Source organism: Daphnia pulex, chromosome 5 (genome assembly GCF_021134715.1).
Source record: "Daphnia pulex isolate KAP4 chromosome 5, ASM2113471v1".
NCBI classification, from domain to species: domain Eukaryota; kingdom Metazoa; phylum Arthropoda; class Branchiopoda; order Diplostraca; family Daphniidae; genus Daphnia; species Daphnia pulex.
This window is the reverse complement of record NC_060021.1, coordinates 11,524,654-11,548,656: the sequence shown is the minus strand read 5'-3', so window position 1 is coordinate 11,548,656 and position 24,003 is coordinate 11,524,654. Positions and strand designations below refer to the sequence as shown.

Genomic DNA, 24,003 nt, shown 5'->3' with positions numbered 1-24,003 from the left:
ACGGAAACCCGGGTCGGGCGAGAAGGTTTCAAGAATCAAAAGTTATTTACCTTATTCTTAAATATTTAAATTTAAAGGCGATTTGGGATCCACAATTGAACGACAGTGTCGATCTTAAAATTTCATGTCGCAGTTTTGAAGTCTCAAGTTGAAAAATACGTTATTAATACGAGTATTTTTATTCCCCAAAGGTTGATGGATCAATTCGGGTTGCTGGGTTCTACCTGTTTATCGTATAAAAGTTCTACAAATAATGAGAAGATCGCTTCTACGTACATGGCTGACAAAACTGAATTATTAAGTTGTATGCAGTTTTTGGCGAAGTTAAGGGATCAATTCTAGCTAGTTCTTGACGCCGACTTGACGTAATATGAGGAAACCACTCTTGCTTGAAATAATTCGCCATTGTTCCACTGGTTCCATTTTTCTCGTCTGACATCTGAATATACGTGGAATCTAAACATTTCAAACAGTGTTATACCCAGGGCAAGTGAGACTCGCCTTGCGCGATAGTGGGAAGCGGATGCATTTATTATACTAGGTAACGGATAGTGCTGGGCAAACTGGTCATACCAAATACATTGAGGGAAGAAAAATGAGCAAAGTTGTCGAATACTAATTTATACGGATATCGATGTTCAAGTTTGTTCCTTGATTGCACACACCATAGAGGAGCATTGACGCAGTAGTGTGTAACTTTTTTCGCTGCTGACTTGGTCTTTTCGCGCATTGCCAATGACTTTCGCGAGTTAACTTTGAATTTGGGAATCATGAATAAATAGAAACCTTTGCTTCACCCACGGAAAAGCGTGCCTTCGTTAGGCTTTGCGTGACTTTTTTCCCTTTCTCAAAACACAGTTCTCTGGAACAGACAAGAAAAAAAGGAAAAGTGTGGGGAGCGTACCGATCGATAGCGAAAGACGATGCATGGCAAACGAGTTATTAGAAGTTGAAAACAGTTATTATGTACTGGGGTGGGTAGCTAAAGAAAAAGAACATGACAAAAGCCTAACTAGAAAATGGTCCGCCATTCATTATTTTTATAACTAGCGTCTACCTATTAATCAATAACGTCGCGGTACTAATCCACCCAATTGTAGAGTATTAAATGGGTAGGGCGGTAGGCAGCCTAGCGCCACGACCCATTTGCTGTTTTTATTAAATCATAGCCATGCAGCGGTGGATGTTTACGAATTATTCAGTCTTTGAATAGTTTCCGTACTATACCACCCCTATAACACAGTGCTGATGTGGAACGAGAAAAATAAGGCCGCCCTATTCTTCTGCCTGTTAATGAAGATGTGGCGAGTGCACTTGTGGCACAGGCTGTTGACTACGAGCCGTGAGCCGTGAGTCCAACTTTCACGTACAGTGGGGAGGAATAGGCAAGTCGAAGTGGGCGTATGGAAAATATCCGATGAGACTCCCCGTGAGTTCGACGGGGTTTGCGGACAACATGTGTTGCACGCTGATCGATATCCTTCATTACATCATTAGTTCTGCTGCTGTTATAGAGCGTCGTCGTCGCCGTCGTCGGGTCTCACTTACTTCGCTGTGCATCCTCGCTCGGTTTTGGCAAGACGCCATAGACGAACGAGGCTCATCTCTTCTAACCAATTAAACGCTGTCGTTGATGTTACTTCTTTCACCTCTCTCCGTAGCGATCCGATTACAAAATGATACCGTGTACACGATTAACTATCAGTCTGTGCAAACAAGGCGCTGTTCGGCTGACGGAAGTGTCGAGTTAGCGAAGACAAAAATGGACGATTTTTCTATTCTTTTCCCCCGCCAAAAACCAACTCAGCCTCGTGCGGTATCGAGTATCCACACACGCAACCTTGCGCCGTGCACGTTTCCCGTCATTCGCTCGCCATATCCGCATAATCTTCGCAGCTCGTTGAAAGCCTTTTTCTGCTTTAGCATTCGCTAGTCACTTGAAATCTGTTGATAGTCGGAGGAATAAATTGAGACCGGCAAAGTCTCATCGACAATAGAAAAAGGGATTGAAAAGGAAAAGAAAAAGGAGGGAATCGGGGAAGAATAGGGAATGATAAGTTTATTATCTCCAACTTGCAACTTGGATGGGATGAAGCGAGTGGAGAACGGTGTTAAATGGTAAAGTCTCCCAACAGTTGTGCCCATCTCGAATGCAGCGCCCACATGCCAAGCAAAAAGACGGAAACGCTGGGTAAAAAGAAGAATACGACGACCTTATCGTTTGCTATCACTTTCTCTGAAACTCCGCGTTTCACTCGCTTTTTAGTCGACTCCAGAGCAACAACTTCGCAACGGACAGACTAAAAAAGTTAGAACGATGAGCTGAAACTATATCAAGAAAAACAGCGACTAATCACGATGAAACCCTTCGATACACTAGCTCAACAGTCTATATAAATGCTGAGTAATTTCATTTCATCCGCGAAAAGAAAAAAAAACACCCCTAGCAATTAAGCGACATTTTTCAAAAAAGTTCTAGACAACCTGATCAATGTTGATGCAACGCGGATCGTCATCTCCGTGACCGTACTTGTCTACTTTTTATCCGTTTATCGTCGCAACTTTGGTTCTTTTTTTTTTCTTTTCTGTCAATTATATCGCACGTGCACTTTATCTTGACGCCATTCCCGATGTGAGACCTTGGTTCCTTCCCCATATTTCCTCGTTCCGTAACTACTACACCACAGCAGTAAAAGGTCACCGAGCTCTTATAAGAATTATAGTTGCAATTTAGTGTTCGATTGCTGGTCTCGGAGCGACAGTTGTATTCGACTTGTATGGCCCTATGTCATTCATACGTGTTGCACAAACGCTCTGCACGGTAGGGAAAGAAGTTGCTAGTCCCAAATATTGTAAAAGCCTTTCGTTCTGCTTAGGAGTTTGAATTTTAGAAGGGCTTTAAAAGCATCGATTTATTTGGGAATTTCATTCAGACTGTACCAAGTGCATCAGGCCAGACCGTTGGGCTGCATTGGCTAGCTGTATCTTGACTAATTGATCCAATAATTATCATCCAAGATAATGTTTCTTTGTCTGTATTAGGATAGCCAGTAGTGGCAATCTCTTCCACTGAAGAGTCAATTCGATTGTTTCTCAGGGCGTTACTACTAACGAATCTAACGACTCTGTCGATATACACACACCCCAATCTCTTGAAGCTCTTAGCTTTTTGCGCTCCCATTGGGATTCTGGCCTCACTGGCCGGTATCTAATGATCCAGCAGGCGGCTGTAATGAGTGGGCATCAAGTGCACACTGCAATATAAATGTTGGTAGGTTCCTGGGTCTAGTTTCTACTACGACTGGTTCTCTCTTGTTTTTCTTCTCTCACGGACTCTTCCCACATTGTTTCTTCGCGTCCCTTTTTTATTTCTCTTCTGTATTAGTTTTTGTTATTGTCGTTTAATTAAAGAAACAATAATTTCCGTGGCAGACTCGTAAAGAATGAAAGCGTGTCACCTCAGCGAATATCCCGCGAATCCCGGAGAAAAAGGTGATTGTCTTTCGATCGATTGCCCGACGGGTTGATTGTACCGTGCCAGCAGATCACGTGCTTCCCTTTCTTAGGCAATATCGTCTTCTATTCGTAACAATCACGTGCCTTCCACCTCTTTAGCCTCTCACCGTTACCGCCGTTCTAATAACTCACCACGTCCTCTATAAATTCAAAATGGTTTCCGCGAAGTTTATGGTCTCGGGTTTAAAATACAATTATTGATCAAAACAGAAAAAAAATCTTCCTTTTGCGTGTTTGCTGATGCCCGGGGGGGGGGGGGATTGGATGGTAAAAAGTACGAAGTTGATTTTCCAGGCGAAACACAATCACATTTAGATAGCGCGAATAATTTAAGAGCCCATTATTATCTCCAACAAGCGGATAATAATGTAAGGTGATGGGATGTTTCTATATTATTCGAATGATTTTAAAAAATTTCGTCCTGTTACATGATTGCTTTTCTTCAAAGGAATCGAAGATTGTGTGAGGTAGGTACTACGTGATGAGGCCCTTATTCGTTTTACAAGGTAACGAGAAAAAATCTCAACCAGAAATGGTCGTCGCTCGCCGTATACCAGCACACAAGTCGCTCAAATCACAATTGAATCGTGAAAATCAAGCGCAAACTGTGCTGCTCGTTTCTTCCCCCCAATCAAGTTTGATTTCGATTCCAGAGAAATGGCACACCCATTTCAGTTCACTAAAAACTGAATTGATTTACTCACATGTCTACGGGCAGACGAAGGGGGGATTTCGAAATATTGTTGGAGATTTAACTGGAAAGCGCGCGGGCGCCGTTTGCGGAATCCAATTAAAATATGAAATCACAGGCTGATGACGTGCTGTTCAACTCGATTTTCAAAAGATACAGTAACACCATCTGAAATTATTGGGAAAAAAAGACGGAAAACTTTTCAGCAAAGATTTTGACGTGGGCGCTCACAAAATTGTAAAGTGAAAGGCTGAGCTCTCGTTGATGATGGCTTACTTTTGAAGTCACGTCACGCTGAATCTATTAAAATGCGAGCTATTTTGGGTTTGCCCAATCGACTGACTAGGTCTTTATGCTCTTGCACATTCGCCCTAATGAATATATATTCCCTATGCACTCTATATATACATACAAGACTACGGGGGAGTAATCTGGAATTGGAGTCTCTCAATTGCCATTTGCATGCTATGAATCGCCAGTGGCACCAACTAACTGGCTACTTTGGTTACAAGTGTTCGACGCTCGACTAACTTGCGGGGAATCCAGGAGAACTCAAATACAACTTTCTCAAATGAGGACGCAACAACCGTTGCTAGGCAGTGAGGCGAGCTCCTGAATAACAGATAACACGTGCCCACACCATTCATGAATGATTATGTGGACGATCCTCTCAGGATTGAAACAACAACAAAAATGATTTTTGCTCGACATCATCACGCGTCTTGTTTGGTAGGCGAACTTGGTGTGCGTGACTTTTGTGATCGAAGCACTGCCACTGGGGGCGATGGAACTCACGTAACGTGATTTTTCCTGCAGGATTTCGAGAGAAAAGGTGCGGGGAATTAAAGTCAGATGAGGAAAGGAATATGGTTGGATATTCAGCAAATAACTAATGATTCCAACAACAATCAAACTCCATCTAAAATGTCTTGCATTCATACGATAAAAGATCGGGAGACTGTCGCTGGCTTGAGTTTTTGATTTTATTCCTGTATTTGTTTTTCTTTTTTTCAGCTTACACACGGAAGCTATACAGCATTGTATCCATCCTTCGCCAGCATCTATATTTAGATGTGTACCTACTTGTTAGATATTCTATTTCTTCATTCTGACGTTAGTTCGCTCACACGCACCAGCAGCTTACGGCTGCTTACCTGCAGCTTGTAGCCACGGTTTACTGAGCAACTCGTGTCCAAAATATACCAAAAAGAATATAGCTAGAAAATTGCCGCTACCTTAACTCTGGCTGACATTTGATCAGTCTACCATGGTGTTTGCACTGTCAACCTATATTACGTGTCTGCCAGTAAACCCAGCTTCAATTGATAATTGTTTTTTCTTGGGAGGGAAAAGGAAAAGGAACTCGGGACTTTTATAAATACATAAATATCAATTTAAAGGTCTTTCTCTTTAGTTTGTTTTTTTTAACCTTGATCTTAGTCCAATTTGCGCAACTTTATTCATTCATTTGTGTCAAAAGAAAAAAGAAAAAAAAGACTGGCTGCGCTAAGAGACCAATTTCATTAACTCTGTAAAAGGGCTCACATGATTGTAGCGAGTGCGAAATCCCGACTCCCGAGGCTTGAATATATCGCAATGAACATATGCTTAACAAAACACCATTGCCGATGACTGTATGTGCAGCGTTTTAATACACGTATGGCACAGGACTCAAGGACCCACTGAACCCCTCGCTTTTAAGGAAAGAAAACATTTTTTTGCAGATTCTTCTAAAGAAAACTACTGCGCATTGTACACCAACAAGTATACTACCGTGTACATACCTAGCTCACTGGCAAATATCAATTCCCTATCGTATTTCGTTTTAAAGCAATAAAACGTGCACGTGAAAACCTTTTCTCAGGAAACGACTAACTTATCGCATGAATAATATTATCGTCGTAATATTTTTTCCGGAACTGCGTCTGCTGTGCACTTAGGTAATTCTCCCCGATGTATATGCTACATGTTTTATTTTTTTTGGCCTAGTCCCCCCCCCCCCACCCAAAAAAAAAAGTTTTCATTAAAGTCTGCCATTATAAAAGCGAACCTGACGGTAAGACTGATGGCCTTTGGTCGTTAGTTCCAAACGTCTGATCTAAAGAAGCACGCGCCGAGAATTGGACTTTAGAGGACGAACCCATTTTCCCACGAGTCTTAGAGTAAATTCGTAGATATACCTCAGGCCGATATTTGAATGATGCTACATTAAAAGAGATGGGTGGTCGTCGTTTGGATTCCAAGGACACGAAAAGAACGTAGTAAGATTACGTTTTACGTCGTAGAACATGCCACTGGATCGGTCAATCCTCTATCGCTCCATATCGTATGTAGCCCAGCAGCCTAGCTACTACGTGGTTCGATATTGCAGTCACTCGGACAACAACGCAGAGGAAAAAATATCAACTACTCAGCAGAACAGATTTCAAATATAGTTCCACCTAAAGCTGTCTCTTATGTTTATGTATGGCGAGTCTTTGGACGAGCGACGCCCACGCAAAGTTGATGGAAAGATGATAAAACAAAGGAATTAATAGCTAGGTTCCGGTTCTGATGTCTAAGCAGGTATAAGGGCAAATCCCGTATACGTCAACAGTCTGTGACGCCCGTGAAACTCATCGTGGCCTTATTTTTTCTTTTCAATTTCTTCCTTGATGATCGCGGAAAGGAAAGAAGTCGTGACAAGAACAAAGGTTTTTCCTTGAGCACAATAGTTCTTGGCACTTATCCAGTCCGTGCATTAAGCCAACATCTTCCTGGACACGTTTTGAAGCTGGTAGTAGCCCAATAAAGTTTATCTCTTCGTGTGTACGTAGCTACTTTTTTTTTTTTACCCTTGAGACTAGTTACCTCACTGATATGACGGTTAAGCGACGAATTTACGTTAGTGCAGTCTCCACGAAATTTTTTCCGGGGGGACACAAAGTAGTGTATAACAAGTGGGGAAACTTTGGGAATTAGAGTGGCCTAACTAGACGAAAGGATAGTAATCAAATCATACATCACGTTCTATCTCCCTCGTAAATACAGCAATTTTAAAGTTTTGTTGGCCAACAATAAATTGAATAGAACGGCCTGAAGGGTATAGGGATTCAACATGAAAGAGCAGAGCAACGGTTCTGATTATAGCCTCGCTAACTTGTTCGTAAATAAAAGAATAACAGAATTATTTTATTTTCGACATGGAACGAGGAGGTGCCGGTGTGGTGGCAGGTCCCTCTTGGTAAAAAGATTGTCTTGTTGCACTTTGATTAAAGTGATTAAAGTTCAAATATTTTCAAATGTGATGGTTTTCTACCCACAGAAAAAGTTGTGAGGTAAAAAACAAAACAAGCCTGATCTGAAGTCGTTCGACAAATGAAATTTTTAGTGAACCCTCACTGAGAAACCAAAAACAAAAATGAAGAGAGAAAACAGTTGCAGTCAACCGCCTAGCTTGAAGGAATAAACATAGTCCGTGTGACTACGTAACGATTTATAATCAACCCCACCAAAAATTGCCAAAAAGGAAGAATAGAGATCGATTTTGTCCTACCTTTATGCCTGGGAAATACAGCCAGGCATCCATAGTTGCTCCATCCATCCGCAGAAGAGTTAAATGGCACCAGAACAGGCTAAAGGGTGTCCTCGTGAATACACCCACATTCACACGGGCATACACGAGGACAATTGAAGAAAGGGGGAAAAGAGAGATCGGCAACTCGATTGCCAATGCCTTCGATTGCATTCCGATGCAATGGGATGCTTTTTATCTAAATAAAAATATAAAATGGGTTACGAAAAATATTGAGAGAATCAACAAGTCAGGAAAAGTTGAAAATGAAACACTGGGTAACTCTAATTGTTAATAAATGGGAGAATTTAAGGTTGACGTGTAATACACTGCATTGATGTAGGTAATTAAAATATCTAGTAGGTCACAGGTCCATTAAAGTTAAGGAAATGATTACCCAATACGATGATCCTGAGATTGTTGCTGGTGACAGGTTACCAACACCTGCACAAGAAAAACTTGCAGATTGTCTGGTTATGATGGCTGGCTCTGGCATCAAATCTGCAAAAAAATAAAAAATGTTACATATAGTGCAAAGTGCAAACAAACTGCCATGCATCGACAGGGCAATCACATGAAATATGCTAGTCAGGAACAAAGAACAAACTTTTCACTAATTGGGAACAGGTTTAACTCTTCTATAGCTCCCACAATCGTTATATTTGTATTCCTAATATTATTTACCCGCTAAACAGCATGGAGTATCACGGTTATAAAAAACAAATAAATCTATAACAATCTTGAACTTTGTCTCTGAGACTCTGGCTCAGTGACTATCGAAATTTCAAACTAAAAATAGCAGACGACACTTGTCTCATTTTCTTCTAAAATCAGCATGCTTACGATAATACGATATCGATAGAAATATCAAATATGAAATGATACAAAATCAAACTCCCCCCTCAAAATACAAACCGCACAAAAACGAGAAGGGAAAATGAGGAAATAAGTTTTTGTTGAAATCTAATACCATTTCTGTTTTGTTTGGTATTTTTCCCCGGTAGAAAAATCGACCCCAACCCCCCACCTCAAAAAATCGACCTTCCTTAAATCCAAACCTTCAAAAACGATAAAAGCCGTTCAATCGCTAGCGCTAAACATCCGCTGAACGGATCGGGATTGTTTTTATATCAAATTATTCGTTTTAACAAATTTGATTAAACCCACCCTTGACTGACAAGATCCAAATAAAAATTTGCATGAAATCCGTAGAAAGACCGAAATAACACCCCCCTAATAAAGACTATTCGGGTCACGTTACTCGTACGCATGCTGACGATTACCTACGCTCTCGATGAAAAATTTATGAACGTTAAAAAGATTAGGTCATTTGGTAGTAGGTAATTTCCGGGGTAATTACAATCGAGTCCTAGTGCGTCGACCTGGTTTTTGAGGTTCTTTTACCTGTGCGAAATATAATGCGTATTGCACAATAAATGCAAAGCACTCCGTACTCATAAAGATTTCAACCGGAACTCGTTGACTTGTTGAACTTGGGTGGAAATAGCGCTCAGCAGCAGATGGTGTTTATATATAATGCAGTGGCCTGGACAGCCGGAGATCCAGCATGCAGCACTCTTTATTGATTGACAATGGATTATTATGACAACCCTAATGACGAGTGATATATACAGCAGCCTCTGATTTACGGGGGAAACTACTTCCACCATTTGGATTTTTCATTCGAATGCCGATCGATGCCTATAGGTAATTCACCGTGCCGACGAAAACCATGCAAGACGGGTACATTTAGACACTATTTGAACTTTGGTTTTCAATTGGAAGGAGAATAAAGGTCGGCACGGGAGCCAGATTTGTGTTTCTGGGGCGTAGGAAGACGATGGTATTGCACGACGGAGTGTAAAATAATCGACAGCAAATCTATACATTTCAATCAAAAGAGCTGTGAATCGATAATTTGCCCTTTTCTTTCACTAATGGTCCTTTTGTTCTTTTTTTTTTTGTTCCAACCTTGGACGGAGAACTTCTTCCCCGCCACTCTTGCTGGTGGTAATAATTTTTCGATGAATATCATTGTGTCTTATGCGTTACAGTCCAACATATCCTCCTAACAATAAGTAACAGCCAACAACAAGAGTGTATGTCGTATATATGCGAGATAACAAATTATGACGTCAATCGTCGAGGATTATAAAGATTCGACGATGCAACAATGCCCCCTCCGTGCGCATTCTTTTCGGGAAGCTGTGGCGCTTGGAGGAAGCATTCGACAAGTGAAGGAAGAGGAGGAGACTGACGGGAAAGCCAAGTGGGCGGCGACTGCTGATTGGTCGCAGGATCTCCCGGCTGTGAACGCAACTAGCGCCGAGAGAGCAATATACGAGCTCGTGAGGTCACCATATAACAGCGGCTGCTGGAACACGCCAGGGCGACACATCTTCTTCAACCTGCGTCTGGTAACTGTTCCGTTCTCGTCGCCCAGTCTCCCTCTCAGTCTCTCTCTCTTCAGCATCTGAATTCAAATATACATATTCGTGATTCTTCATCGAGCGACTGTTTTTCCCCACATCACCCAACACTCCGACATTTATAAGGTAAAGTAGCACCACCACACCTATTATTCAACACCGACGATTTGTAATCCGACAAGGCCCAAATTGAAAAAAATAATTTCAAGTTTCAATCTGAGAATTATCAACGCTCGTTGGAGAAAAGGCAATAACCGTGTAGATATAGCAAACTGTTACACGATCGAACCTGCAGGGCGATATTCCAGGAAAACCCTTGCGCCGCCGAGAGTAGGTTGTGATACCATATCGGTGATTACACAATATTAAATATCTGTCAAGTTTACTTATATACCAGCCATCTGTTAACATAAAAGTTATGAACATGTCGACGATCCTCAAGAATCCTTTCGGAGACTTAAATCCTTTTAGTGTTTGCCCTCTATACATAGTATAAGACTTAACCAGTAATCCACAAAAAAAAATCGAGAGATTAAACGGGAAATCTATGGTGATGCATTTATTATTTTTTTGCTTGTTTGTTTGTTTTTGAGACTAGAAAAAAGAAAGTGCGTAGGTTGACTTGACAATTCCGTCATTGACAACAATAGCCATTTGATGCGGTACGAGGTTCAGTACAAATTCAAACTTCAAACGGAACTTGAATAGGCATTTTACGACTATCGGGGGGATTTCATTTGGGGTTTGGGGGTGCATACAGAGTAGTGGTTGAAATAGGGCAGAACGACCTGAATGCGAAAATCTCCGATTCTGACGAAAACGCTGACTTGACTGAAATTCGGACTTGACTTTGACTTGACTATACCAACATACAGTTGAATATTATATTCCTCATGTAAAATTTCAACCGGCCTGAGCGGTGTGGACGTACTCTGGGGAGATGAACCAGCACAGGTGAAAAAAAAAACCCTTTCTGCCCTCATCAGTCATTCCATCAAAACCTAATCGAATTAGCTTTTAAAAGCTCCGTATACGAATGCTGCTTCTTTGAAATAATAGAGGGTAAAGGAAAAGTAAGGATGGAGTGCGGGGGAGTCCTTTAGAGCGTACTCCGTAGTGAAATGTACGAGTTTTGAGTGCAAAGCCAGCCAAAGGTGTCACTCAATCATCGTGTTGTGTTCAATTTAGAATAAGGTTTCCTTAGATGGAAAAATTTCCCGATCGATCCTTGTATTAAGAAATCATTATTGTTAGTATAAACCTTTACGAGGCCATAGAGTCGCATGCTAGGGCTAATGAAACTTATAGGCGAATGCGAACGGATGGTATTAGCATCAGTAGAGTCATAAAATTGAAAGTTGAAAGCATCAGTTCTATGAATCCAGAAGGAACCTCACTCTCCTATTCTCTAAATGGGGACTGCTGGTTATTTGATTTGGTATCTTTGACGTATATTATAACCGTCAAAAGCTGGCTAATGACATTTCTGCGGATCAATTCCAGTTAGCCATCCATCAATTTCCGCTGTGTGGACGGCTAGTACCTCTTCTATATAAAGGTTCTATTCGCCAGTCAAGGCACGAACGAACTCGACCAAGGGCCATTGCTGGATGTAGTCTGATTCAACTAGACTGGTCTTGTAATGCGCTTAGTCGCAAAGCATTATCTGCAATCCTAGCTAGCATATATCCCCCATCATTTAAATATCATATCATCAAGTGCTATTACGTGACTTCACTTCGTAATTGACTAATTGTGATTCAGTCTATGACTTGCAAACGAAAAATGATTTAAATCATGCTCAATTATTTGCGCCAGCAATAAATGTTGACTAATTAATTATGTTAATTGCTGAGAGGCGTTACTATAACACGGGAGTGTAAACGTAACATTAACTTTTCAAAGCTGGAAACCCAAGAATACTAGAGAGCATTACAACAAAGTTTCGCAAGATTCATTATCACCAAATTGGCTTAGGAATCGGTGGAGATCCACCTGTGCGTGAAAACGTCCCGTTTGCTGTAAACTTGTTGCGCTAGCGTCTGTCCCTTCCGTTAATTAGCTACAACGTATATATAGAAAGCTAATTTGGATTTTGAATTCTGTTGATAACAACCGCTGTACGGCGAATCAGAAAGTTAGCATCGGAGAAATCTCAAACTTTGAAACTGCACCGTATCAGGTCGGGAAACCCAACTCCAAATATATTTCACGGATAGCGCGCTTAGTCGCCCTGGGGCGAGAAAATGTCTGTATAACAAGTGTTTTCTGGAGAAACGTGCCGGAAGCATAATAAGGGTTTTTTTTTTAGCTTGTGGAATAAATGTCAACCAGCACATCCCCTATCGAATGGGAGCTGAAGATGGTTGGTGAGAAATTAGCGGCCGACTGGCCGAGTCGGCGCCGTAGTTTCCGTTTGCCTGCGTACATTCGGCGGTGGCGAGCTTTATCGATCACGTAATGATCTACGTACTTAAAACAATAGCCCGATTCTTTTTAGACCGCGACTCTCTTATAAGCCGAGTTCATTCAGGATTGATTATTCCTCCGGCCGGTCTTGGTCTATAGATTATTCGCTGCGTATATTAGTTGTGAGTGATGTGACGACAGTCAGGGTCACGCAGTGCGATGATGATGAAGTTTGGTCTTAGATGTTTTGATTAACTTGTTTCCGTCCGCCCCTGCAGGATGAAAGGGAAAGGTGCGTTTCTGATGGTACTGGCCGGATGGGGATTGATAGGCCTGATGATTTTGACGACAGCAGTCGAAGCCGCGCCACATCCCGCCGACTACACCAGCAGCAGCGTCAACAACCAGCGCGACTTTAGAAGTCGGCGCGGTTTCAAAACGGTCGGCCTGGCGACGGCGAGGGGCTTCGGTAAACGCGCTCCGTCACTATCAAATTTCAACTCCTTCCAAGATGCAGCCGAACAGATGATGCAACAGCAGGAGGAAAATCCAAGCAGCGATCCCGACGTGTAAGAATAATTTCTCTACATACTCTTTGATTTTTCTTTTGATTTATTGATTGCCCTTTGTATTCCATTTGTTTTATTTTGATATTCTTATAAAACATCACGTTCACTCTCCGATATTCTAATTGGGTTTCTAGTAGCTGAACTTTATATACATGTACTTTTTCAACACATAGATTTTGTTATGGGAGTGTGAGATCTCGTGGTTGTTTCGGAGAATCCTTTCCTTTATTAAAATAGATCTTTCCTAGTTACCGGCCCATTTTTAAATCATCATCGAGTCAGATTCCTTTTTTGAGCTACTCGTTGTTAACGACATTAAATATGGAAATATCCGGATACATTGATCCGCTTTCTTGTTGAACTTTGAGTTCGGCACGGATGCTTGGCTGGTTTGTATACAGCGAGCATATACCTATACGCCACTGCAGTTAAAGAATAAGTTATATACGTAGAGTGGGTAGGTTTTTTGTTTGTTTGTTTGTGTTTTTGTAATTCCTAGTAACTGTAAAGTATAGCATTAGCCTTATACTGCACTTCCATTTCCCTGCTTAGTTTTTCTTCCGTCAGAATCCACAAAGTTATCATTTATGCGTGTTCGCTATGCGATGTAACCATTTTTCCTCGTCTATTATGCGCGTTATCTTGACGCTGATTAAATTAAATGCAGTTTCCCTGTGGACTGGCTGGTGAACTACCTGCAAAATAAGCCGGACGTGATCCGCTACATGGTGGAGCATTTGCTGGATCACAACGGCGACGGTCAGGTGACATCTCAAGAAATGATGACATCGCTACAGCAACAGCGGGAAGATTGAATTGATGGTTCCGCGCTGTTCTCCTCTCATGACGATCATGACGCTACAGCTTCCCCAATTCTCTCACGTTCTAAGCAGGATGTAATATACAATTTAAAAATGGCTGTACTCGAAATAATAATTAAAAAGAAAAAAATTCTAAACAAAATTGACTTGAAAAAAAAAATATAAATTTGGACTTGCTCCGGGGGTGAATAGACAGAAAAGTATCGAAAAGAAAGGAAGCGAATTCTTGTAACTTTTTATCCATAGATCATGGCTTTATTGGTTCATCTTATTTCTTCTGTTGTCTTGACGATATAACCTTTATATATATGTTTGCCACTTGTCAACAACTTCTATACACTTCAGTTGGAAATAATAAATAATACTCTCCTATTTCGCTCCTGTGGCATGTTTGTCTCATCGCCATATGTATCCTCTCATCGTATATATCCAACCAAATACCTCTATACATGAAACTGGATAGGGCGCTATCATTTTATGTTAACGGTTCACCAATACACTATTATATGAGGCTTCCCATGCTTCCGCTATCCATTTTTCGGTTTCCATATATTTCTCTCTCTCTCTCTAATTCTATCTGTCTTTCTCTCTCTCTCTTTCTCCCAGTGTTACTCTCTTGTATACGTTTCTTTCTAGAATATTCATCTGACATTTTTTTGTGTATAACTGCCCACGGCGTATTATATAGAGTATATAGGCCTTTGCTTTATTGTACTGTACTGAACTCTGAACTATACGTATACGTCTCTCACAGCTATCCATTATACACACAGTTCATATCATGCCCAGCCCACGGTGCGGTTTGTTTGTCTGACGCCTTGTTTATTCGGCAGCGTATGATAATAACAGTTCCCATTTTCCAAGGCGCCAACTTATTCCCCTGCAGGAGGTGTCAGGAGCCGAACGACATCCGGCGTGTAGGTTTGACTGTGTCTACAGCGCACCTAAACTCATTTGGAAACTTGTTTTTTTTTTTCCTGTAGAATTCCCACCAGCAGTCATGAATAAGCGATTGCGGCATTGAAAACCCAATGCCGAGGAGGACGTAAAATACAAACAGCTGGAACGATCAAACCTGTCAATGGCCGATATCTGACGTGACGTTTCAATTCCGTTGAGTGTGTAGTTATGTAGTTGCAGCGCCGCAAAACTATATGTCGGAAACACATGTGCTGCCACTGTCGAAATTCTTGTTAGTTCGTATAGGCTGAGATCGACCCACGCGTTTGGCGTATTGTTTTTGCCGCTCCACTTAATCCCTCGAGGAGTTTACGCATGCAGATGCTGAGACGGAAAGAAGACCGCTGGCAACATCTTCGTTGTGATGTGACGACATGACGTTGACTGACTGATGTTATATATATGTATAGTTATAGTTAACCTATCCATCCGTGTAAGATTTGTCTCTCTTTTCCTTGAGATGAACGTCGTCGCAACCGAAACGCGATCGATGAGTTTTTGGAATAAGGTATAACGCGATGGCGCGGGGATCTATTCAAATATTCATTGGCTCTGGACCTGGCGGGCAAAAGCAGGACGGAAATATAGTCACGGGAGAAACGGGAATCGGAGAATAGTTTGACGGAGTCGAGAGAAGCCGCCTGCACTGGAGAGAACAGAATTTATGAGAAGGTTATACTCATGACTAGGTTATCAAGATCTCCTTCCGGTTGACAGTTGGGACTCTGAAAGGATATCTTATGCAGTAGGTGTATGCCAGCAACTGGATGTCTTCCAGCAGGAGCTTATCGCCGAGTATTTATTCCAACGGTCGTGAATGAATTATCATCACATCTATTCTTATTTTTTTGTTTTTAATTATTCCTTCAATCAAGACTCCCGCGCTATGGCGAAGGGATTCCAAAAAAGTATAAGGCCATCCACTGAAATATGGAGTAATTTTTATTTTTATCTCGTAATGTATAGCGTTGGTAATTACAGCGAAGGGGGGAAAGGATGGAGAGAGAGCGAGAGGAAGAAAATAAAAAAATGAAAAATAGTTAAACAAGATGTACAGGACACAACACATCACGTTGACCGAAAAGTGGGTATTTTTTTTATTTTTATAAATTTAGGTATAGATTAGAAACGGCACGAGAGTTGTGTAATGTGTATGTGTGTGTGTGTGGGGTGAGGGGGGTAACTTTATTGGGCGCGGTTAACGTGGGCGTCTGTGTCGGTGTTTGTCGCGCGCCGAAGGTGGGAAGAAGGTCGTTAGTCTGGTCGTTATAATGTGACACCACTTTACGCAATGATATAAGACGGCTTGCGGGGAGGGGAGGGGGGGTTGGAGGGAGGATAACACGTCTCGCTATATAAGAGAGAAAAAAGATGGAATGAATAGAGCAAACATTGTGACATGAATAATAAGGAAAAAGGTTTTTCTTGTCTTTGTGCATTAACAAGTTCAAAAATGGAAAGAAAAACAAAAGTTGTTTCTTTAACTTCCTCTTTCAGACGGGAAATGTTGTGTGGAAAGTCATCACGATCAATTTCTTAGGGGGGTCTATAACGCAGAAAAAGGGTCTCAGCAAAAACCCGGAATGTCAGTAGACAATTTTCACGATGTTGAGGACACTTGGAGAATTTATTATTATTACTATTTAATATGTTCCTTTTTTTGTTGTTGTTGTTGGGCGGGAGACGACTTCAACTTGAAAGTGTTATATAAGTGTGATACGAATGATTCAATGAACGGAAGGAGGGGGAGTTCGGGAGGGGGGGGGAAGGATATTGATCCGGAATGTTTTATAATATCAAGAATGACACAGACAGAGAGTGAAAACACGGAGAGAGAAAGAAAACGGAAATCAAATATTGAACGTCCAGTGGCCACTGATGAACGAGCGAACGATGAAGTGGGGAAAAAAAAGAGCACACAATCACGCTGATATGGATGATAGAGATATATATATATACCGAGTCACCACGTCGTAGCAAAAAGAATTGTAAAAAAAAAATTTGTTTCTTTTTTGTTGTTTTTGTTTTTTAAAGAGAGAGAGAGAGAAAGAGTAACCGTGCGAATTATTCCTAATTTTCTTTTTGTACACGGCAGGGAGACAGAAATTTTTACAGGCATTCCTGGGTAATTTGGGTGTGGCTGTCACTTTAGTTGACGTTCAGGTGTTCACAATCGCAGCACATAGAAAAAGGCACGCATTCACACTCGAAGAAAACATTCAAATGATCGGGAAAGTGAAAATCCAATTTAGACACACCTTGTCTAGTTGTAAGGGGGGGGGGAATATAAGGGTGAATCAAATGAGAGTGGACGAATGACATTGATTGATGAAATTATACAAGACTGCACTCTCCTCCAACACTCGCCTTCCCTCTCTCTCAGACAGATTCATAATACAATTATCTGCCACGATTTATACGACGTTTTGTTGAATAGTTTTTGGTCCCACCATCAATACTGAGCGGCCCGCCCTTTGTCCGAATCGAACAAGGTTTTACCGTCAATTTGTTTGTCAATCCTCTAGTTCCTCATCCATCAGTGCGATACAAAGAAAGAACGAATCGTGGAGCTTATTCTCATCCCCCCCCTCTCCCTCTCACTCAAACAATCCGCGTGGCTCCAGAATGGAAGACGTAAGGTACAAACATGGAGTTAATTACAGAACTAAACCGTGACGTCCCGGGAATTGAATGCGATTTTACGACTGTAGAATGGCCGATTCCTCAGGTCGAACTTCCGATTTCATTTTGACGAACTCCCGAGCCACTTCGTCGTTTGTGCGTTGTGACAAGATCCGCAGGATCGTCCAGCCAGTTTCATCCATGTGGCAACGCTTGCCCAAAGCCAACCAACAGGCGCAAGAACCCTGCAAATAGACAATTGAGTTTTTTTCCAAGTTTTATTATTTCAAATCTTGTAGAAGAATTGGGAATTCATTTTCTTTTACCTGTTCAACAATGTCTTTCAACTGCATAACGGCAACACCCACAAGGCTGTCATCTCGAGCAAAGCAATAGTCCTTGACGCAGATGTGAAGTTCAAAGGATTCCAGAGTTTCCTCGTTGCCGATGGCACTATGCGTCAAAATAACATTACATTCGCAACTCGATCAATAAATCATTTCAACATTTTTTAAAAATGAAACTTACAAGTGAAATGTCTCGTTGTACTTTGGTGACCAGGTGTTGGACTTGGACTTTGTTGCGAATTTGCGCTTCTTGTCAGCCAGATGCGGACCGACCAAATTGGTTTCGACAAACGGGCGGAAAATTCCCTGTTGAACTAGCCATTTGAGATCGTTGGCCGCCACCACTATAATACATAAGAGCACCGAAAGTTATTATTTAATGCAATCATTTAAGAATCGCAATTTTATCCAGGAAATTACCTTTGACGGTGACTTTGTGCTCGCCGGAGCCGGGGTGAGTGAACAAGTCAACTTGAACGCTCACTTCACCGACGCTACCTTCTTCCACGCTTGGCAAATCTACGCGCAAAAAGAATATAAGAAAACCAAATTAGAATCGTCTGTCCCCGATACGGACGGTTGACCATTATCCAAAAGCTGGATGCGATCTCTACGCTGATGTCTAATACATTGACTATGTAGCGGCTAATCAAAAAAAAAAAAACTAATAAAAAGAACTAGTATATAATAATAATGATAATAATGATAATAGCGCGGCGAAGCTATTTGAGTGCTTCGTCTCGTTTGTCATTCAGTCATTCAAAAAATGATTCTGCCTTTGCTCGTTTTCGGCGATGCCATTTTTGAGGCCACTGTATATATATATAGATAATGAGATAGAGATAATCAAAGAAAAGGGAGGAAAAAAGCGGCTACCACAACGGCTAAAAAAAATGTTCCGTCTAGCGGAGTACTATCATCCAGACTCTGCTTCAGCCACAAATACCACTGGGAGGGAGGATTTGAGGAGTCGCATTCGAATATCGAATACCTGTCCCCGACTGCTTGGATTGAATCTGTATGCTCTTTATTTTGGACGGAGTTTGTTGACGCTGGTCGCCGGACTGTTCATAGGAATCGCCAAGCGTTTCGTCATCCGCTGTCTCCTCTTGATCGGCTCCTTCCTCGCAGCCGTCCTTGTCTTCGGACCGATCCATCTCGACAGCGATTTCGGCTTTCTTCCTCCACTCGGCTTTGGCGTTGGTAACGGGAGCTTTTGGGGTTTGTTTGGTTTGTTAGTTGTCATGTTTTTGATTTTGTTTTTTTTGTTGGCGTTCATTTAAGATCAATGATGTTATTTTTTTGGCGGGATGAAATGAAACTAAGAACGAATCGTAACTATCACATCACGCAATATAACACACTACCACGAAACGTATCACGTGTTTCATTTGTTGAGGGGAGCAAACAAACACGAGAACCAAATTTCCAGAAACAGATAATCAACTCTAGGATCAGAAACCTTCCATTGGGGTTCAATTTCATAAGGTGAAGTCGTAAGAGGCATCTCAGTTTACCACCGTATTGAATATGTGAAAACGTGTAAAGAAAAATGAATTTGATTGTAATAGAATAATATTCTTTTCGTCAGCTGTTGAAGACACAGAGTCCCGGGATGACCGCAATCGTCTTGATTATGATTGCAAAACAATTAGACCAACAAAAACCAAGTGAATGGCGTTACCTTGATTCGTTTGAGTGGTGACGAACGTTTTGATGAGCGTGTCGGTCGTTTGAGTGTAGAGAGACAGAGCGTAGCGCAACGATTGGAGCTCGAGTGATTTCTCCAGGAACGTCTTTTTCAGACCGCTGCCACCGGCGTGGAAATATTGTTTGATGGTGTCAAGGGCCACGTCCAGGACGGCGCACTGTTTGGGCGTCAAATTCTTTTCGAATTCTTTGGATATTTCCTGTGGGAAACAAATAGACGAAACCGTATTTAAGACCCAACAACATTTTGCATCGGTGATGTCAAATCATCAAAGATTAGCCGTTAATGGCTGTAATCAGACCATGACACCGCTGAGGGCGCTCTTGACATCCTGTTTGCCAGCAACGCTGTTCTTGAAGAGCCGTGACATGTCCTCGATTTTGGCATTGGCAGCCAAGTTCTTGGCGTTGTCGGTCAAGTTCTTCAGGATCATCTGTTCCGTCGGGGGGAGCGAAATACGATTGGTGAATGGAAAGATACAACTCGTTACGTAAATGGGTCAACTTACGCTCTTGTCGGTCATCGGTGGCAGAACGATGGTTTTCTCCATGGTGTGCATGACAATCTTCCACAATTCCTTGAGCAGACGTTTGAGCACTGCCTTTTCGCAAGACTCGGCGTAAAGCGACAACGAACCTGAAAACAAAAAAAGAAGTCGGCAAATTGCCACAGAGTGAGAGGGGAATAATCAATCATCGTTTTTCTGTCGTGTCACGTACCATCAAGCAAATCCATGAGGGGTTTGAGCGAGTCTTCCGCTTCCGTCGAGACGGCGTTTCGTTGCGACGGCTGAGTCAGCGAGACCTGGCCGCCTCCTTTGATGTGCGACAGCAAATCGCCCACTTCTTTCACGCTGACGGTGATCTTCGGCTCCAGACTAGACACAGTTGACCGGAAATAGGGGGAAAAAAAATACGTAATCAGATTATTCAGAAGCCGAAAAAGAAAGCAGAGTCTCGTATTGCGCACCTTTTGGCAAACATGGTAGCCAATTCGTCAAGGACGTTGTTGAGCGATTGCTGAAGCTCCTTGAGAATGTTGGCAGCGTCTTCTTCGAGTTTGGAGCCTCCCATTTGCTCGAATAACTTCTCCAGCTGAACCCGAAGCTGCTGGATGTTGTTCATCAGAGTGCAAGCCTGTAGAATACGAATGAGTTGGTTATCAAGATGGATCCTTTTGAATGCAATCAAGTCCACTTACGATGCGTTCATCTTTGGTCAGTTGGGGGAACTCCTTCTTGGCCGTGTCGGCGTATGCCAGCAAGACTTTGACGATGGTCTTGGCGAAGCGTTTCATGTACCGCTTCCAGATTTCCGGATCGGGGCATTCGAGCTTGGAGACGACGTCAAAGCACTGTGCCAGCTGCGTGAAAATGTCAACGACCGAAGTCGAGAAGAGGGTGTGCTCGCTGCTTCTTTGGAACTATTGTTTGATACAAAACATCCAGAAGGCGGGGTATAATCGAGACTGTATAATAAAAGAAAAAAAAAAGGAAAATATAAGGCTATTTAGTTACCCCGTCTTGTTTGTCTCGCTTGAAGGCGCCGTGTAGGTACTCGAGGGAGACGTCGTCGTTTTCGTTCAGCCACTGCATGACGAACGGCTCGAACCATCTGCACACCCAAATTTAAAAGTTAACAATCGAAAGCGAATTGGCTGTTTCCCCTCCCCCTTTGAAATCGGGGCAGTTGCCAAGGGTGGTGGGATTCACGTACGCGGGATATTCCGGGACGGCTCCCTTGTATTGCGGCAAGTCTTTGACGTAGTGGTTGTAGAGCCACTTGACTTTGAAATGAAGGTTCATATAGGCGGAAGACTTGCAGAGTCGTTGCTGTTCGTGCTCCTCCAGAGCGTACTTCATGTCGACGGCGAATTGAGTCCACATGGTGTACGCCGAAAGCTATTAACGATACAATCAAATAAAATGTGACTTTCATTTCCCCCCTCCCAGTCCGTCCGTCCGTTATCCTTGACGTCCTCTTCATCTTTCATACTTGGCCGATGTTGAGCTCCTGCGGGAACTGATTCAAGACGGGAGCGTAGCTATTCTTGTCTTCTTCTATGACCGAGACGATCAGAGCGATCAACTTGTGCCAAAAGTCAACACTGTCCAGCCTGGGGCCGTGGTCTTCTGGATCTCTCTTGGCCTCTCCCGGTTCCGCCTAAACAGGAAAAGAAGAAGAGTCGTGATTGCTTCTTGCGGAAGAACCGAATTATTTCCGAAAGTTTGCTATATACTGCTGCTGAATGCATTTTCATTGGCAAACTTTGGGAAAATTCAAATATGGTGATTAGTTGGCGAGGCCGACCTGATACTCCCGGGCGTAGAGTTCATAGCAGTTTTCGAACAAGAACTGATAGGTGGACTTGAGACAGGCTGTAGCGCAATCCTTGACGACCGTGCTGGCTCTCGGCGGTGAGCTGAGCTCTTGCACCTAAAAGAAAGTTGAAGCGTCGCGAATGTCAGGCGCATGTGAAAATGAGGAGACAAAAAAAGTAGAACAGACAAGTTAGTCAAAAGCAACGCCTCAAACTTTATGCGTACGATATTTGTAAAAAAAAAAAAAATGGACGATTGAATAATGGATGAGGTATAGTAGTACCCTTGGTAAAGGGTCTCAACTAAAAATAGAAAACATCACAAGAGTGTGTCTCTCTCTTTTTTCTTCAACGAGAATCACATTGGCGACACGCAAAAGCGAAAACTATCGATCGGGCAAGCCGAGAGACTTTCTTGTATAGTGAAAATAAAAAAAGAGGAAAAAGGGGTTTGTTAAAATTAAACACGGACCCGAGGGTTGCTTTATACAAAAAAAGGGGGGGGAGGGGAATCTCTGAAAGCGACTCGGTGGGATCTAGATTGGATTGCAATTGCAATTTCCCAGAGTCGGCTCGCATTATGTTAAGGTAATAAAGCAAACAAAGTAAACGGACGAACGAACTTTCTCCCCTCCCAGCACGACTCATGTTAGTACAGTTATATATATAGTACCTTCATACGGAAGAACGTGATTGAAGTGAGCAGATCGACGGTAGACTTGAGATCCATCAGTTTCTCCTGGGATGAAGCCGGAAAGTTGTTGCGGTACATGGACAGATCGATTCTCAGCGAATTGTGCAACTGGTCCAACAGCTTGACAAATTTCTCCTTCTGCAAAGAAAAAGATAAACACTCGACGTCAATAACGAAGCTCAACGCATCATAGTCACCATTTCGGGTAATGAAATGTCAACTAAATGTTTGAACTGACGTTGACATGTAAAACCGGCAGAAATTGGATCAATAACACACTACCACACCCATCGGAACCCATGTCTTGGTAATTCCATCATATCCCCCACCCTCCTCCCAAACTCAGCTACTGTAAATGCCCTAATGTAATTACGCTTCGTCCCAACTGTTTATTATTGTAGTATCAGCCTCAAAGAAGCCAATGTTTCCCGGCCCATCGCAAGTGGCTAGTGTCAGTGCAGGCTCTTGTCAATGTCATCTATCCATTATATCCGCATAGTTACTCGTCCAGACTATTTACTGTGTAGTTACGACCAAGGATAGAAGAGCAACTCCACTCTCGAGAACTAGGGATATACTGAATGGATGGATTCGTGATGAATGACTGGGATAATTAAAGACGACTAGACGAGCTCCGCGAAGCAACTCGAAATTTCAAAGACTCTCCATTGATGAAAAGACACATCCTGTTTATCTAGTAGCTGGCTGATGTATAGTGTGTGCGCGCTTAGAGAGAAGACCCGCTATCGAAATAATATAGGCGACGACGTACTCCAAAGTTTGAAGCGGCGAATCGATCGGAAGCGGAGACGGCCGTCGAGGCGGTCGTGTGAGCGTAGAAGGCGTTGATGTTGGCCAATAGGGTGCTCATGACGGCCGGAACACCCGGACAGAGGTACTTGGTAGAGAGGCAGTGGAAATTTGTCATGGCCTGGTAGATGGGCTCGATGCCGAAACGCATAGCGAACTCTTCGACCAATTCTTGCGACGGTTCGTCAAAGTAAATCTTCCAGCTGTCGTCACCTTTGGCGACCGGAAGTTTGACTCCGCCATGGTGCACCTGTTCCGATAGGTAATGGAAAAGGTTCTCGTGCAGGCAAGTGTACTGGACATGGTAGGGGGCCACCTGCAAAATGTATTTGAGAGAAACATTACGAGTCAATCAACGTAACATGGAAATGGAAGGCGTCAAAAATGGACAAACCTTTTCTTCTCCCTTGATTTCGACGCTGATGTGAAGCCGGATGGCGCCCGACACGGCAGACTTGTCCGTCCGCTTCTCCAAATTGTACCAAACGTCCATTTCGCCCGAAAGGGTTCGCACCTAGAGCACAGAAAATCAAATGAAAAATAAAACAGAAA

At 42.5% G+C, this 24,003-nt stretch overlaps 2 protein-coding genes and 1 long non-coding RNA gene across 15 annotated transcripts in view; 1 reads left to right on the top strand and 2 right to left on the bottom strand.

The window, feature by feature from the left end:
* Positions 1–18: 18 nt before the first annotated feature.
* LOC124194987 lies at positions 19–8,200 on the bottom strand. Its single transcript, XR_006875099.1, has 3 exons — positions 8,158–8,200; positions 7,743–7,959; positions 19–456 (listed from the first exon to the last, which is right to left on the bottom strand). It is a non-coding gene; the product is annotated as an uncharacterized LOC124194987 (long non-coding RNA).
* A 1,924-nt stretch (positions 8,201–10,124) lies between these two features.
* Positions 10,125–14,772, top strand: LOC124193734 (allatotropins-like). The gene is made up of 3 exons (XM_046587703.1): positions 10,125–10,315; positions 12,877–13,167; positions 13,835–14,772. The coding sequence occupies exons 2-3, from the start codon at positions 12,878–12,880 to the stop codon at positions 13,980–13,982; spliced, it is 438 nt and encodes a 145-aa protein (XP_046443659.1). The 5' UTR covers positions 10,125–10,315; position 12,877; the 3' UTR covers positions 13,983–14,772.
* Positions 14,773–15,872: 1,100 nt separating this feature from the next.
* The window catches only part of LOC124193990, a 29,452-nt gene continuing 21,321 nt past the window's right edge, over positions 15,873–24,003 (bottom strand). For 7 of the 13 annotated variants that reach the window (XM_046587992.1, XM_046587991.1, XM_046587993.1 and 4 more), the window contains 17 exons: positions 23,846–23,965; positions 23,414–23,767; positions 22,621–22,779; positions 21,938–22,063; positions 21,623–21,790; positions 21,344–21,528; positions 21,145–21,241; positions 20,829–21,050; positions 20,598–20,764; positions 20,348–20,505; positions 20,137–20,264; positions 19,930–20,061; positions 19,602–19,827; positions 18,338–18,436; positions 18,099–18,261; positions 17,897–18,023; positions 15,873–17,815 (listed from right to left, as the gene is read on the bottom strand). In XM_046587992.1, coding sequence (XP_046443948.1) covers positions 17,648–17,815; positions 17,897–18,023; positions 18,099–18,261; positions 18,338–18,436; positions 19,602–19,827; positions 19,930–20,061; positions 20,137–20,264; positions 20,348–20,505; positions 20,598–20,764; positions 20,829–21,050; positions 21,145–21,241; positions 21,344–21,528; positions 21,623–21,790; positions 21,938–22,063; positions 22,621–22,779; positions 23,414–23,767; positions 23,846–23,965 — 2,799 coding nt within the window. In that variant the 3' untranslated portion in view covers positions 15,873–17,647. Of the gene's footprint in view, positions 17,816–17,896; positions 18,024–18,098; positions 18,262–18,337; positions 18,437–18,908; positions 19,131–19,601; positions 19,828–19,929; positions 20,062–20,136; positions 20,265–20,347; positions 20,506–20,597; positions 20,765–20,828; positions 21,051–21,144; positions 21,242–21,343; positions 21,529–21,622; positions 21,791–21,937; positions 22,064–22,620; positions 22,780–23,413; positions 23,768–23,845; positions 23,966–24,003 lie in introns of all 13 variants that reach the window. The other 6 variants (XM_046587987.1, XM_046587985.1, XM_046587984.1 and 3 more) reach the window with 1 other exon arrangement.

What these genes read in the sequence shown, in the direction of transcription:
- LOC124193734 (XM_046587703.1), top strand. Translation starts at nt 12,878, where the DNA reads ATGAAAGGGAAAGGTGCGTTTCTGATGGTACTGGCCGGATGGGGATTG. An exon ending in CCAAGCAGCGATCCCGACGT is followed by an intron (nt 13,168 to 13,834) that starts GTAAGAATAATT and finishes AATTAAATGCAG; the next exon opens with TTTCCCTGTGGACTGGCTGG.